Here is a 16,656-nt window from a genome sequence, read left to right as displayed (position 1 = left end):
GTCTTTGTTATCAATTACTGATAAATAATGATAAATAAGTTTATATGTAATTTATTGATAATAAATAAACTATCAACACATTTTAAGCGTTTATTTATGTTAATGACTTGTATATGTTATGCTCGTGTTTGCTTTAATAAATGATCTTGAGAATAATTATTGAACAGTATGTGAGGTTTTTTTTTTTTTTTTCTTCCATGGATCAGATCGATACAAAACGTTTCTGTTTTGACCTCCAGTCAAAAAATAAAAAAGTATTAAAATTAAAAATGTATTTAAATTAATTACAACATTTTCCCAGACTTGAATTAGTCTAAAAATAATAATCACAATTTTCTATTCTTCAGTCCAGAATAAATTAACCGTGTGTGTGTGTGTGTGTGTGTGTGTGTGTGTGTGTGTGTGTGTGTGTGTGTGAGAGAAAAAGGGGCTGCTGGCCCTTTAAGAGTTATGTCAGACGGACCAGTCGATGTAGGCCGAGCTGCTCCCGCTGTCCTCCCCGTCATGGCCTCCTCACAGCGGCTCAGCTCCGCTCCTAGCGGCCCTGTTCCTCCCGGAGCAGACACGGACGTTAAGCCGAAGCAGAGGCACCGGTAGAGGCGAAGCAGAGCCGAGGGGAGAACCGGCCCGGTCTCCTCCATGCCTTCGTCCAGAGCCCAGCACAGCGTCTGGATAAAGACGGGTTCGTACCCGGGCCGAACCATGAGCGCGAGCAGGGATTACACCGTCAACCTGTCCGTGCAGCAGGTGCTGAGCCTCTGGGTGCAGGGAGCCACGCTGCAGCACTTCACAGGTACGAGCTTTGTTCATTCTGATGTTTGCATGTGCACCACCATCACCACCATCACCATAGGCAGCATCAGCAGCATCAGTGCCCCGTGCGTCCATTTTAAAGCACCGCTAGGGATGATCTGTCACCTCACCATCATCTTCATCCTCAGCCTCCTCTTCCTCTTCCTCCAGCTGGGCCACAAAGGAAAGGAAATGATACTACTGCCACTCCTATAAAACACTGCTGCTGCTGCTGTTCAGGTGTTTCCTCCACCCTTTGTCTCTCATTTAGGAAGAATTACAGGAATAATCTGAGTTATTAATAAACAGAATTATTGATCCACCTCAGCAGGATGAAGATAAAGCCTCAAGTTTCTCTCTTTAGGTTTGTGTAATATGAAGTTAAGCTCTGACCTATGGCCAATTTCTAGGCCTACCTTATTCCTGGGACTGCTACTTCCTTGTTATGGGTGCAACTTCCTGATTTGATTAACTAATATATGCAAATGTAGAGATTACCTTATTTCTCTTATGTAGATGTCGCCTGGATATAGACTTAAAGATAGATAGACGGATAGACAATTAATAATGAATTCTAGCTTTTCACAATAAAAGCCTAAAATATTAACTTAACACCTGTCTATAAGTGCATAGATGCATAGATGATGTATTTATCTCCTCTGGCCTAACAGAGGAACATTAGTAAGTAAGAGTTAATGCAATAAAATAGTATATACTTTGACATTATTGTCAATTTTTTTTACTCTTCTTAAAGGCAGGGTAGGTAATTTTAGAAAGCTAGCATGATTTGGAATGTATCATCCTTCGAGGACTCCACCTTTACCATCCCCCACATTTGTGCTCCCTCTAAAGCTACGCCCCTCACTCACATGCACGAGTGCCGGTGACGCGCTTTGAGTATGGACTTGTGCACGCAAGGGGTCGAGAACGAGTTGGGAGACAGGGAGACGTGATTGGTTAATAAAAACAACTAACCGTTTTTTTTCTATTGGTCGAATATTTTACAGGTTTACAGCTGCTACAGTTGACAGATTTTCTTCGTTCCTTTTTCAGAGCACGTAAGATCTTAGTTTCTGTCAAGACATAAAGAAAACTTCAACCAAAAACTTAAAAAGTGGATCAGGAGAAAATTACCTACCCTACCTTTAAAATGTTCCACATTTGTAAAAAACTGTTTTTATATAGGCTGTTTTTACAAATGTTGCCTAAAATCTTTGAAATCTACTTATTAGAAGATCTATGCCTTTAATTTAGCATCTTTAAAACCTGTGTCTCTCCATCTTGGAATCACATGATTGATGATGTCACATGGCCCCACTGCCTGAAAACATCCCATTGTTTTCTATTGGAGTGAAACATTTACATTTAGCCTGTTTTTTTTAGATCGTTTTCAGTCAAAATGTCCATTTGTGCTGCTTTCAGTTGCTCTGAATAACCAGGAAAAGTTAAAGATCCCGATGTAAACCTCTTTTGTTTACAGAAAGAAGATAAAAACAGTTGTGACTCGAAAAATTATCTATGACCACAGGGGGGCGATGGTTCCAACTCTGCGATTTGGATGTACACAATGAAGCAGAGAAGAAGAGCTCTCCTAAGGGACCTTTACTCTCCCTTAAACTGTGAAAGTAGTCTCATTTTTAAAAGTTAATCAAACCAATATGGTGCGAAATAATGTGTTTTGTTAGGCATAGATCTTCTAATAAGTACATTTTAAAGATTTTAGGCCACATTTGTAAAAACGGTGGAGGATCCCTTTAAAGATGGATAGATAACTTTTAAATCTAGCTTTTCACAATAAAAACCTACAATCTATAAGTCTATAAGTGCATAGATTGATAGATGATGTATTTATCCCCTGAGGCCTAACAGAGCAATATCAGTGAGAGTTAATACAGCAGAACAGTATATACTTAATTTGATATCATAATTGTCAACATTTTTTGATGTTTCTTAAGCCGAAACAGTCGCCTTAAATCTTGTGAGAAGTCTGTTTATATCTTCTAAACACATGCTACTGATTTAACAATCAGGGGAGCATCTAAAACATGCAGGACAGGGGCTCTCCAGGACTGGACATGAGAAACGCTTGCTGAACAATCAAGTAAAACATTCTAAAATGGTGACCAAGCAGTTTAATGTGGGAAATATTGCTTCTGCTTGAGCATTTTGCCATTTAACGCCTCACATACAGTACCTACCATCATGTATATCATAGTAGAGGTATGAAGGGAAAAAGAGGAAGAGCAGGACTGCTGGGTTACAGAGTGACTTTACGTCCATGTCACATCCTGTGTTGAGAAACACACGCACTTATAGAAAGCGGTAGTAGGCGCTGCTGAGTCAGCAGGAATATGAAGTGCACAGGGAAGTTTAGGGCGGCAGCACAGATCTGCCACCCAATCCATCAGCCGGGTGATAAACGACCCGCGGGGACATTAGGTAAGGTCAGACTCAGACGGAGAGGAATGCACGTGAAGCTCGACGAGGCCTCGGAAAGTTGCTAAAACAAATGTGTTTCCTGTTTTAATGTGCGCTGTAGTGGTTTTCCTTCAGCTAAAGTGCAGAATCAACATATTTAAATGTGAGATGCTACTGTACACTTTGTACCTTCCTCTTCAACTTCCTCTTTATCACGCTTAGCTTTAAAAATCACAATCCCAGCCTACAACAATGTCAATATACTGAAAATCGTTGCTCTGGGATTAAGGGTGTATCGCAATACTTCGCAGCGCGATTATTGTATAGATCCAAAAATTGTCCAAATCGATTTTTATTAATGTTTTTAAATGAAAAACATGTTTAGTGTGTAAACGCTTGATTGCACTTTATATATACTGGGCACTTTTATAGATGTTATGTGGTCAGATTCAGAATCTGTTGTAGAAGCAAAAGTTAAACTTTTTTGAAAAATACATACCACCTGTTTTTGATATTTGTTCTTGAATCACAGTTAGTTATCATTTACTTGTTCTCGCAATTTAGAAAAAAAAAAAAAATGAAATAAATTGTATTTCATACCATTTTTGTACTTGTAAAGGTGAAATTAATTTGGAATTAGTGACATCACGTTATATCACAATGTATATTGTATTGTTTAGTATTGGGATATATTGTATCGTGAGTCGTGACATGCAAATATCGTCAGATTCATGGTAATGTACACCCCTAGTTGGGATACAATTCAGTAAAATGCTTAAGATACAAACGGACTTTAGGACTTTTTACTTTTAGGTTTTTATTTTAAACTGTTGGAAACTATACATGAATCTGTGAGACTGTTTAAACACTAGTAGTTGGAGCGTTCTGTGTGGCATTTGCATGTTCTCCCAGTTTAATGTGAACTAGGTGTAGCAGTGAATATGTCTTACAGTGGGTTTTTTTTTCAAATTTTTCCCCAATGATCCAGTTTCAGAGTTTACTGTTTTTTGCTTCATTTCCCTTTCAGTTTATCAGTTCCATTTTGTTTTTGTTTCATCTTTCCCTAAATACATTGTCGTTACTGGTTGTTAAACTTTCTGAAATCGTGCTAAAAATTATTTTGTAAATTAATGTTATTAATCTCATATTTCAATACATCGCATAGTAAAATCATCCGTCTGTTTGCTACTAGCTAGACGTTCCAAAACACATAGGAGAGGGTTTAGTCTGTGTCGATTTCAATTTCAGGAGAAAAAACATACATGTATATATGGATATATTTATGTTTTGGGAAGAGAATTTCGTGATTTTTGTCCGTTTTCTGTAAATGCAGAAATTCGGAGGCCCGACTTTATTATTATAATTGTAGATTTTATCGTGTGAAATATTACTCCATAGACTAAACTGAGCAGAAAAAGTGGGTTGAGTTGATGTATGTTGCTAGTTCTGCTTTCTTTGTGTTCGTTAACATGACTCTGCACTTTCACCATGCTCATTTATCACCCAACAGGAGCTGTTTTTACCTGCAGTGTCTTAAAATATACCTGGCTCTCCACTTTCCAGCCCTTACCACAAACCATCTTTCTATCAACTATGCTTTTTTCCACACTTGTGTTTAACACCATGTGTTACACCGCTTTAGCGTAGCGGCAGGTCAGCAGGTGAGTGCTGCTGAATTAGCCTCTAACGACAGATTTCACTGACATTTGGTCCTCAGCAGGTCTCAGCGTCTGATCCTGGAAGTGTTCCTCAGATCTTTGCTTCATTGAATTCAGAATGAGAATAAATCCTACACAAAAAAGCACAAAAACAAAAAAAATGAAATTGTGTTCAGAACAACCTAAGAATGTTTGACCAGAGAGACAAGCTTTGATGTAAATTTTCTGTGTTCAAAACGGGATGGGACTTAGATAAGCAAACTGCTTCTCTCGTCTCCTTTTTCGGCATGTACAAAAAAAAAAAAAAAAAACAAAAAAAAAAAAAAAAAAAGTGAATGTAACCATGTCGGAAATAAACTGAATAAAAAAAATAAATAAATTATCCTTTACTCATGTTTTAATCACAAAAAAAATGTATATTTTTGCATCAAAAACACTTTCAAGTATGAAACAGCTGAGTTCACTGAATTGTTGTGTACAAGTCATCAACGAGCTGAATAGATGAACGATGGAGTTCAAATGCGCCAAAAAAAATTGAAAGTGGAGAATAATTAAAATAATAAAACAACATCACAATATGTATTCTCAATAATAACAACAATTAAAGGTGTCCCGACAACTTTTTCTTTGTCCGATATGATGCCAATATTGCAGCCTTGCCAGTTATGATACGCTATCAGTGCAAATCATACCTACTTTTATGACTTATTTATATTAGAAAAGGCTTAATCAGGTGATACTACTAAAAAACCTGTTTCTTTTATTATTAACCAATGAGTTACATACATTTAAGCCTTAAACAGAAGAATATTCTACAATTTATGAAATAAATGAAAAGATGAATTAAAAGACCCTGAAAAATAACCTCAATAAATCCAATAGTTTTCTATTTATAGTTATTATTACATTCAACATGAAACCTCAATGAGAAAATGACCTTTATTTCCCAAAAGATATTTAAGTACATTTATCGTTTTCAGTTGTAGTTGTGGCATTTTATTATGGGTTGATATTCAATCCTGAAACAGACCAGTTCAGAAGTGTTAACTAAAAAGAAAGTGACAGACTTGCGTTTTTTAAACTTATATTTCCACTGCCCTTCGTCCCATCACAGACGTCTCCTGAAAGCTCGCAGAAAGACAATGGTCGATGTTGGCTGACTGGAAAACACGCTGTGTGTGTGTGAGCTGTGCTAAGTCGTGTAAACAAAGAACTTTTGTGTGATGGTCCCGTCACTTCTCTCTCCTGTCTCGCTGTTGGATCGATGCGTAGATGTTGGCATGCAGTCAAGTGGGAAACCAGGTTAAATAGATCCTGCAAAGTGCTCGTGGGCTCTGGATTTCTAAAAGCTTTCCAATATTTCCAATAGTCTTCCAACAATGTCCTGTTTATTTCCCGCAGCTCAAACACAAACAACACAGCAAGGCCCCAAAGAACCTTCCCAAGATTGGGAAAAGCATCTTGGTCTCTGGAATGAGCTAATGTCTAACAGCCAGCTGGCATCCTCGGGCTCCCACGGTTCAGATAAAAACCTGTCGGATCCCACAGACGTGCAGAAAGAATAACCAAGAGGAAGTGGTTATGGAGACTATTGCTGCCAAAAGTTTTGTCCATTAAATTAGCTTTAAACAACACGTAATGGCCACTGTAGCATAAACAACATGTTTTTTATCCAACATTTAAAGTAATTTCCCCTACAGCTATAACAGGCTAACCTCACGTGCCGCTTTTTCATTTACTGCCTAATGCCTGGCTCGTAGTAGATCACTGAAACCGTCTCAGGAGGGGTTTTATGTCTCCTCAGTCCCCCACAGTTCAACGCCTCCTTGATGAGCCCTGAGCAAGGCAGTGGCTGCGACAGATTCAAACCTTCCGTGGTCTCTTCAACATACTGTGTCTGTCTGCTTCAGCTATCAAACCTTTAGTTATACTCAAGGATTATTGTTTCTGTAAAGAAATATGAAGAACTTTCAGAAAAAGGCTCCATGGTTTTAGGTTTAGAGCTTTAAGGCTTTGTTGATTCACTAGTCACATCCTACAAAACTGTTTGTAATGTAAATGTTCAGTGAAGCAACAAGAAAACATCAGTTATTAGTTCTAATGAGGTTAATGTACAGACTAAAAGGCTTTGTGAGGATGTTTAGAGAAGAAAGTCCAAAGACTTCATGGTATTTATGCTCTCCTTAAATGTTACAGTATGCTGTAATTCTATTTGTTAGGGTTGGTTGTTTACGGTATATTTCGGTTGTTACTCGCTTTTGTTTAAACAATGGAACAAAGAAATAAGTAGGGATGTCCCGATACAACTTTTTTCACTTCCGATACAATACCTATATTGTCGCCTTACGTATTGGCTGATATCGACCCGATACGACATCAGCACGAATCATACATACTTTTATTACTTGTTTTGTAGTGTGGAATGTTAGAAAAGGCTACATCTAGTGATGTTACTCAGAGAACAATAGTAAACAATTCAAGTTCACTTCAGTAATTTTTTACTGTCAGTATATGGTGGGAACAACTGAGGACAACAAAAACCTATCGGAGCGCTTATATCGGAGATTTTAGATGCAGTCGGATAAAATCTGATATTCATTTCCTGACAATATTGATATCGGACCGATATCCGATATCAATATTGGATCGGGACACCCCAATAAATAAGTGTGCCTTACCATTTTTAATTGATCATGTTTAATCCACTTTACCTCCATTATTTGTAACATACTTTAACTTTAACTAAGGAGGTCATATTTTTACAGGTATTTATTTGTTTGTTTGCCTGTTAGTAGGATTACGTCTAAAGTACCTTAACGGATTTTGACAAAATTTGAACTAAACTTTAAAGATAGACTTTTTGCAACGGAAGATTCCAATAAATTTGGGAGGGGATTCAGATCAATATGCTGACTCTGAATCAGTTTCAAAAAAACAAATCCCTATCTTTCATCGGTGGCGAAATTTCAAAAATGTATATCTCATTCTGTAATTGACTGATCTTTATGAAATTTGACTCCGTTATGTCAGATTGGTTCCTCAATTATTCCACTGAGTTTTATCCGGATTGGGCATTTCATTGCAATATTTTGAAAAGATGGGAGTAGCCTTTACATTTGTATCTACTGTTTTGTTATTAATAGGGAGAGAAATTTCCTGCGAGCCTTTAAAGTGTGAATGATCATGGTATTATGATCAGGATCAATGATCCAGTAAACTGACAAGATCTGGCAAAGATTTAGAGCTTGGTGGAGATTTGCGCTCTGTTTTTTGAAGTATTTTCTACATACAGTTTTCATTCTCCATTTATCTCGACATGTTTAAGGAGACTTACAAGTTGCTTCTACTTGATACAGACATGTTATATATGTGAGCCAAATTAGGATATTATATAATTTTTGTCAACGTAAAAATGGAAGAGAGAATAATAATCATTTTGCTCGAAAAATGTTTGATTGTTTATGGTCTGACCATCTTAAAATCAAACCAGTCTCTATGTGGCCTATGAACTGGTGTAAACTCTTTGGTTTCCTGTGGTCCTGATGGTCCGTCCTCTCTGTGTCTTCTCCCACTCAGAGATGTGGTACTGGGTGTTCCTCTGGTGTCTCTTCTCCTCGCTCTTTGTCCACGGTGCGGCGGGGTTGCTCATGTTAGTCATGCTGCAGCGCCACAAGTGGGGTCGCCTCATCACCCTGGTGCTGGTCAGCGTGGGTTTCCTGGCCACGCTCACGGGGAGCGTCATCACCAGTAAGTACAGTAAACTTTCTTCTGCTCCCTGTCTCTGCCTTTATTATGGCTCTGGTTCATTGAGCCGGATGGATGTGGGTACGTGACCTGATATCTAAGGATAAAGCTACAGAGTCACTTCAGATTCATATTCTCCTCTCTTCACTTCACTTCATATTTGTGTCGCACAGAAAGCTGCAGCTCTGATAGTCTGACGGCCATAATTTAATATTGGAGGTATTTACAGCTCACTTTAGGGCTTCAGTGTAGGAATGAATGGGATTATGTTTAGTCTGCTGGGCTCGGTCAGCAAAGAAAAACAACAACTTCTAATATTGTTCATGAACTAAGCTGACATGTAGCAATAAGGCAAAAAACATCTACAAACAATAACTGATGGATGTGTAGTGACAGATGTACACTTCATAGTTTTTGTGCTAAATTCATCTCACAGTGAAGTATTATCTGGTATAACAGTCAGTGGGCTATACTGTAACATAATAATATTAATTGTAATGTTATCAGCTTTTTCAGAGTTACTTGTATGTGGAAAGTGAGGTGTGATGTATTGGATTGGATTATTTCTGCTAATGTTTGGTATTTGCTAACGTCTATTTCTGCAATTTTGTTATAATGTCACAGATATGCTAATTATTATGTTGTGCTGGGCGTTTTCTATGAAAGTAGTTGGAAACCATCTGTCTTCATCTTGATTACATATGGTTAAATCTAGGAAAAATAAGTGTTGATTGCAATGTCAAAGTATTGATTTTCAAAAATGAAAAACAAGTTATATAGCTAAACAAAAATTAACAAGTAAATTACACAGCACTTAGTCCAGGGGGGCCTAATACATTTATCGCCAAAGTATAGACGTATTAGCCACCACTGGTGTAAATCTACCTCGAGTTAGCATTTGATTCAAAAGACGAGATGTGCATCTGTATAGTCCCTCCTATCTCCTTTCCTATCCATTTTTCCTTAACTCTGTGGATGACCGCAGCATTAAGGAAAGGTGTTAGGAGACTTTTTAAAGGAGTTAGAGAAAGGCCGTACTTCCACTAGGCGACGTATTAATCAGACGGCGGTGAAGGTTAGTGACGTCTGCCGTGGTGAAAAAAACTCAACATTTCTGAAAATGGACTAAAAGCTAATTTATAACACTTTCCCCTGTCTGTCTAACCTCTGATATAATCTCAAATATCACCCTCAAAACAAGGTTTGAGGGTGAATCAAAGGAAAAGAGGCTAGCTGGCTACGAGGAACAAAAGTGAAACTAAAAGAACGTCACAATACTTTGTTTTATCTCAGTTATAATCTCATAATATGGCTTGCATATTATAAAATGTGTTTTAAATTATTTAAAGTTATTCAAGGCATATTATTGCATTGGTAACTTACCTGATCTACTTCCTTTTTTAGTCATTGTGAGTTTCCGTGAACGTTCAGATGAGCGGGTCCCTTTAAACATTGTCGCCGCAAGGAACTGTGGGACAGCATTATCTAGTGTCCTTTGGTAAAGGATGCATCATTGTTTCCTTGGGTAAAGAAGGTTATAAGGGAAGTATTGAGCCTCCTTTCCTTAGCTTTTAGAGAATTGGAACGCTCCTTATCGTGGCTGCCACTTAAACACTACCAGAGGTTAAGGAAAAGAGGGTAGGAAAGAAGATAGGAGAGACTATTTGGCCACACCCTAGGTCTAATTGGGATTCCATCTTCCTTTCAATCCATTGGTAGATTCCAGGGAACAAACGGGGAAAAGCTGAAACCGTGTCCGTAGCTGAACGCATGAGCGTTGAGCTGCTGCTGATGTGTGTTTCTTTTCCTGTAGGCGCGGCGGTAGCAGGCGTCTACCGTGTGGCGGGGAAGGACATGGCCCCGCTGGAGGCATTGGTGTTTGGCGTGGGTCAGACCTCCCTCTCCGTCGTCATCTCGTTCTCACGTATTCTCGCCACCCTGTGAGTGACAACCCTCGACCAAGAGAAGGACAGGCGCCACCGCCAGGAGGCCGAGTCGTAAAGCGATGCTCTGGCCGGTGACAGAGAGGCCCTGGATTGTCGTGGCCGGATGCTGGATCTGCTCTTACTGCCACAGTCACTGGAGGCCGGCCGCTGGTCCTTGTTTCAAAGAGCAGAGGTTTACATTCTGGACGTGAAAGCCATGTTTCTGTCTGCAGTGTGTTCGTGCCAAAAGCCTTCTCTGGGACGCCTTCTTGGCCTGAAACGTTTGAAGGCTTTCTGTTGCACAAGAGGGAAGAATTATATATTTTTTAATGGAAAAATTTCACACTGTAATCGTGACCAGATGATCGGACGACAAGGAGTTGAACCGTGGATGTTTGTAGGAAGAACGACGATGTCCCATCAGATATTCCTCAGATATTCCTCAGCATCAAACAGCTTCACTTAATGATCAATGCTATCATTGCTATCATTCCATCAGAAAGAAGAAGCTTTGTAGTTTGCACTTTGAACATAATGGCTTTGTCTCATGTGGTGTTAAATCAGAGGAGGAGGAAAAACAGCATTAGCATGACAGTTAGTTTGGTAATAACTTGATTTATAGTTTGCCATTAAAGAACAATGAGTTTGAGTCCAAAGTGTAGAATGATAGATTTGTTTTAGTCCTGATGAATAAATGAAAATACAGAACACTGATGTCCATGATCATGAAGCTAAAGCCAGAGACATTAGCCCAACCTAACCTAGCTTAGCCGAGCTACATCTCTTAGTTTAAACCATTTTAGCCTGTGTTGTTTTGGTTTTTAAAGCATAACTTGACTAAACCTTTCTTAACTTAGTTATGCTGGGCTTAACACTTAGCTTATTGTTTAGCTTAGCTTTTAGTTGAACTGTCATTAAGAGAGGACCTAATCTCATTAAGTGTGGCTTTGCTTAGTAAAAATGTAGCTTAGCCGAGGCTGTTTGTTTTAGCAAGTCTAGCTAAATCTGTCACTTTAATCTACCTTAGCTTCTGTTCTCTTGGTTTAGCCTTGATTAACTATAGTTAGCATGACTTAGCTTAACCTATGTCAACTGAGTTTTTCTTAGATTAACTTTTTTATTATTAAAGTCTAAAGTCAATCATTAAGACTTAGACTTTGCTTAAAAATGGACATTTTATCAGCAAAATATTAACACTATTAAAAGCTATTTGGTAGTTTTCTAGAGTAATATATAGAGTAACGTCATACATTTTAAGTTGAGCCTGTAATTCCCGCAAAGCATTGTGGGGGATCTGAATGAGATGGGTATTAGCACGAAACTATACTTTCTGTCTTATTCAGTTTATCAGAGTTGAAAAATTATGAACCGTATACCATTATATAATCGAGTAATCTGATAAAATGTACTTTTGCTTCATTAAACCTCAAATATAGCTTTAATTAAGCAGATATATAATGTGTCTTAATATCTTAATAATATAAAAAAATAAGTGATATATTAAATATGTATCACGCAAAACAGAAAAAGAAAATATTGCATAATTGTTACTAAAAGATTCCGCTACATGTGTCAAATTAAGATGATAAATACAGAAATGTTAAAGAAATTAAATAAATAAACTGTACACCAATGGCTTCTATTTGAAGCTCCTACTCACTTCATTCATCATGGACTTCAGAGTCTCAGGTTTTCAGCTTCTTTTAAAAAAGGGACAAATCTTCAGTATTATTGTGCTTTCACATATTGATCTTCCATCATTTTATGACCATCTCTCCTATATTGGCCAGTATTTAATATTTAAAAAGCTGTGATTTTTTTTTTTAACCTGTTTTTTAATTAAAACCAGTATTTCCATCTTCAGTGTTTAGTTTGCACTGGCCAAGGTTTGCTCCTGATAGGTTTGACCTTCCTTGTTTTATGATTTCATTTTAGCCGCTACAGTATTATTTGTTCATCTGGTTCCGTGATAATGAAATAATGTGTTGCTCTCATTCGCTGTGTGTGTTTATAATATTTTGGCTGATTGATGTAAATCGTGGTTTGCAGTGTTACATTACACCGCTGTGAAGAAGCTCTCACAGATTTTGCTGCTAATGTTTTATTTTATTATCCTTAACTATTCCATTGCGTGACCCATGTTCCTTAATGTTCTTTAACTTTGACTTAGTTTGCACTGACTTTTTCTTGCCTTGTTTTGCGACGACACCGACCAAATAGAGGCTGATCCAATTACAACAACGAATGCAAAGAATGTGCTGAAAACTAGTGATTTCTGGTTTAAAAGAAGATTGAAATTATGAATGGTAACTTTTACGCCCAAATTAACACAAAATTGAAACTGGAGTGAACCATGGTGTCTTGTTCTTATGCTTTGAAGTCGATTATTAAGTGTAGTGTTAGGATTTCACTTTGCTTTCTCACAGCTGACATGAATGAGATCAAAGAAAGTTGGTTTTTGAACAGGGTGTATGTTTTTGAAGACCTGTAAGTAGCACCAAGAAAGCACACCAGGGGGTGATGTTTCACTGAAATAGTGACTGACTGCTTTCAGGAGCTTCTGACTGAAATTTATTTTAGCAAATAATGTGAGAAGATGGAAAGTCGGCTGAGCTCAGTCGTGGCCGTTTGAATGTCTTAACTTATTATCAGGGACCAAACGCGAGTCGGGTGTCGGAGACTCGTCGTTGGAGAAGTCGCACGTCTGTGTTTGTGGGTCAAACTCTGTTTGTGTGACTCACTGGACTCTGTTGTTTGTGTGGTCATTCAACATGAGACTGACTTTGTGTTTGAGACACTGCAGGTGAACTTAGAAACTCACTTTCTGCAACTTATTCTTTCACCTCAACAAGTTATAAAGAATGAAATGTAGAAGCTTGAAACATAAAAGAAATGAATATGAACAACTTTTACAACTTCTCCCCACAAGTCAGAGTAAAAAAAGACTTGAAAACTTTGGTTTTCAAGTTTTTTCTAGCTCCAGGACTCATCCCAAACCTGAAATAATACAATATCATCACAGAATGGCAATGTAGGAGTTTGATTGGTGGTCTACTGGTCAGAGAAGAGGGTTGGGTGAAAAATTCCTAGGGCCTCCCAATTTTCTGTGATCATCACAACGGACGGAAAACACGGAATTCACTTCCTGAAACGGAAATGGCAATATTTTCTTGGTTTTTTGAAATTATTCTATCTATTTATTTTAAACAAAATCAAGCTGAAATTGCAACATGACAGGAAATATACTCTCGCATGCATGTTTTCAAACATTATCATGCATTTACTTGCCATTTGTCTTCGTAGACGGTGGCCAGAGAAACGCAAATGTCAATTCTCAAGCAAAATCTTGCGTAATACGGCAGACTTCACCTGAAACAGGAATAGCTTTATGGCATGGACTAAATAAACACTTGCCGACTTGTCTTGGGACAATACCACACATTTTCACTATTTTTTTTGCTGTAAAACATATGGTCTAATGTCTGGTTTTAGCAAGTGTAGCAAATGGCTGGACGTAAAATCTTGCGCAAAATCTAGAGTTATCGTACTTGTTTCGGCCATTTTTGCTGTGTGTAAATATGAAATTAATTGACAATAAATGTCAACAGTTAATCCCATTAACCTTATTAAGCATGTTTGGCACGATTTTGATACAATTTAAAATCCTGGGAGGACGTCTGATTAGCAAAAGCAGAGGAAACGGAAACTAAACAGTTGCAGAGGTGAAACAATTGTGTAAAGTGATGCGGAAATTACAAAAAAAAGGGTCAACTCTGAAACTGAACGGAGGATCGGAAGCTTGATATTCCCTGGTAGCCCACGGCTAATCTCAGTAGGAAAAGGGTTTGACTGCAGATACAATTTGACTGTAAAGTCACGAATAAGAGATACCATCAAATAGACGTTAATGCTAGGGGTGTTTCTGCAGAGCTGCGTGATGACACCATTAGATTCATGTGTTGGAACACAGATCGTTGAGGATTTTGATTTTACGGTCCAGAGTAGGGCTGGGCGATATATTGAGATCCAAAATATATCACGGTTTTTATTTTGGCGATATAGAAAATTACGATATCGCCTATATCAATATACAGTCGGTATTTATATAGATTTTGTATTTAAATAATCGATTCAGTAGTCTTTGCTTTCGCTACTTCTCAAAACAGCATGACAAGCTCAGTTAGATGGATTTCTACAGACACACACTCACACATGCTGTCCCTTATAGGAGAAAAAGCCAAAAGTGTATAGCTGCAGCTGTTTGTTAATAAATGAGCCTGTGTGGCATTCTGCATTTCTGGAAAGACTTAATTCAGTTAAAAATATTGATTTATATTGTATATCGCCATTGAGAGAAAATATATTGCGACATAAGTTTTGGTCCATATAGCCCTCGTCCAGAGGTGCAAAAGGGAGCAGTACGCACAAATAATCATTCATTCACGTTACACACACTTTGACTTCTAATCTACTGACTTTAGTTGACATGGGGACAGCAGGACATCACCTGCAGTGTCTTACCATAAAGTAACACAAGTACCGGTAGTGTGATTGTGATTGTGTAAGGAAGTGTGCACGTGTTTGTCACACAAGGTCCAAACCTGTATATATAGTCCTGGTGTTCTTCACTGGGAGGTTGATCATAGTGGGATGGAGTCCTCACATTGTCCTGAGCCCAGTTTTTCTTCTGCTTCAGTGTGTGTGTGTGTGTGTGTGTGTGAGATGCATTTGTTGTTTATTGAAACCCTGAACGAATGAATCTGAATCTGGTGGTTGATCCTCAGTCGTCACACACTCCTCCCTGCTCACTGAAGGCCAGATGATGTGTAAATGGACTTCTAACGAACAATCCGACAAAAGACGATGTACAAAAGCCCAGAGTGGTACCACATGTACATACTGTACCATATGTTCTTTTTTAAATTTTGTACCAGGCTGATATTTATAATGACTGCCTATTTATGTACTCACTCCTCCTGTACATATTCAACGGTTGGTTGAAATAAAACTTTTTGCAGAATAAACACATAATAGAATTATTTTTAATGTTTACTGTCTCCTCATACTTTTTTTTTTAATTTTAAACCAGTGAGTCTCAAAACAGCAAGAGATGCCTTCATATGAAACTGTTTTACTAAAAAAAAATTTGTCCAGTTTAAACTCATAGCTACTCAAATATGTGCTTAAGTTTCATTTATTCAACTTTTTTCAGTCAATTTACTTTGGTCTCCTGACATGTTTCGACTGTCAACTGCCAGCCTTCCTCAGAGGCGACTGCTGATGGCTTTGATGTGTCCTTATGATATCAAAGTAAATTTCCTGAAAAATGTAAATTAAACCTTAACATATTATTGAAAAAGAAGACAAAATGAACTTTCTGGAAATGTTATACACGCTAAATCACGCTAATTTGAATGTTCAAAAGAATTAAGCTTGGATTCACGTGAACGCACAGATTTTCTGAGAGTATAATGTTTTTATCGCTATTTTTACCCAAGGTTTTTTAAACAAGGCACCTGGTCATTTATAGTCAACCGAACAGCTATGGTAATATATTCAGAAATATGTTTAATATAATCTACATAACAAACCCCTGTTAGAGCTGGAATGTGTGTTTAAAATGTGTTTTGGCCCTTTAAAGGCATGAGGAACAATGGGAGGTTTAACTGCAGAGCTTTTTCCACTGAAAGATGACAAAAGAAAGAGATTTCAATCAAAATCTCAACCATACTCATGTTTCAGGTAAGATTAAACTTAATTATTGTTTACCTCCTGGCTAATATCACTGGTTTGGGGTTTGGAGATTGTATTGTACATGCTAACCACGAGCTAACTCATTTCCTGAGCTAACTCAGCTAGCGTCCCTAAATAGATAAATAAATAAATAGTGTCACTCAACACCAATTCAACTCATGTCCATTTTAACATGTTCAATTCTCATTAGATTGCTACATGTTTAGTTTTTTTTGCCTAATGTTAAAATGTGTCACCAACCGGGTCATCAACCCGGAAGTAGCCATTTTGGAGCGGACACCGCGAGTACGAGGTTCCGCTGCTCCAGCGGCCTACGAAGTAGCGGAGCCTCGCAGCAGCGGTGTCCGCCAGCGGAGGAGACGTAA

The 16,656-nt window shown here is 38.0% G+C and overlaps 1 protein-coding gene across 1 annotated transcript; it reads left to right on the top strand.

Moving 5' to 3' along the window:
- The first annotated feature begins 445 nt into the window (after positions 1–445).
- Positions 446–14,646, top strand: tmem170b (transmembrane protein 170B). Its single transcript, XM_028461264.1, has 3 exons — positions 446–793; positions 8,445–8,615; positions 10,426–14,646. The coding sequence occupies exons 1-3, from the start codon at positions 640–642 to the stop codon at positions 10,554–10,556; spliced, it is 456 nt and encodes a 151-aa protein (XP_028317065.1). The 5' UTR covers positions 446–639; the 3' UTR covers positions 10,557–14,646.
- Positions 14,647–16,656: the final 2,010 nt, after the last annotated feature.

Source organism: Gouania willdenowi, chromosome 11 (assembly GCF_900634775.1).
Source record: "Gouania willdenowi chromosome 11, fGouWil2.1, whole genome shotgun sequence".
NCBI classification, from domain to species: domain Eukaryota; kingdom Metazoa; phylum Chordata; class Actinopteri; order Blenniiformes; family Gobiesocidae; genus Gouania; species Gouania willdenowi.
This window is presented reverse-complemented; position numbering and strand designations above follow the sequence as displayed.

What these genes read in the sequence shown, in the direction of transcription:
- tmem170b (XM_028461264.1), top strand. Translation starts at nt 640, where the DNA reads ATGCCTTCGTCCAGAGCCCAGCACAGCGTCTGGATAAAGACGGGTTCG. An exon ending in CACGCTGCAGCACTTCACAG is followed by an intron (nt 794 to 8,444) that starts GTACGAGCTTTG and finishes TCTCCCACTCAG; the next exon opens with AGATGTGGTACTGGGTGTTC. An exon ending in CACGGGGAGCGTCATCACCA is followed by an intron (nt 8,616 to 10,425) that starts GTAAGTACAGTA and finishes CTTTTCCTGTAG; the next exon opens with GCGCGGCGGTAGCAGGCGTC.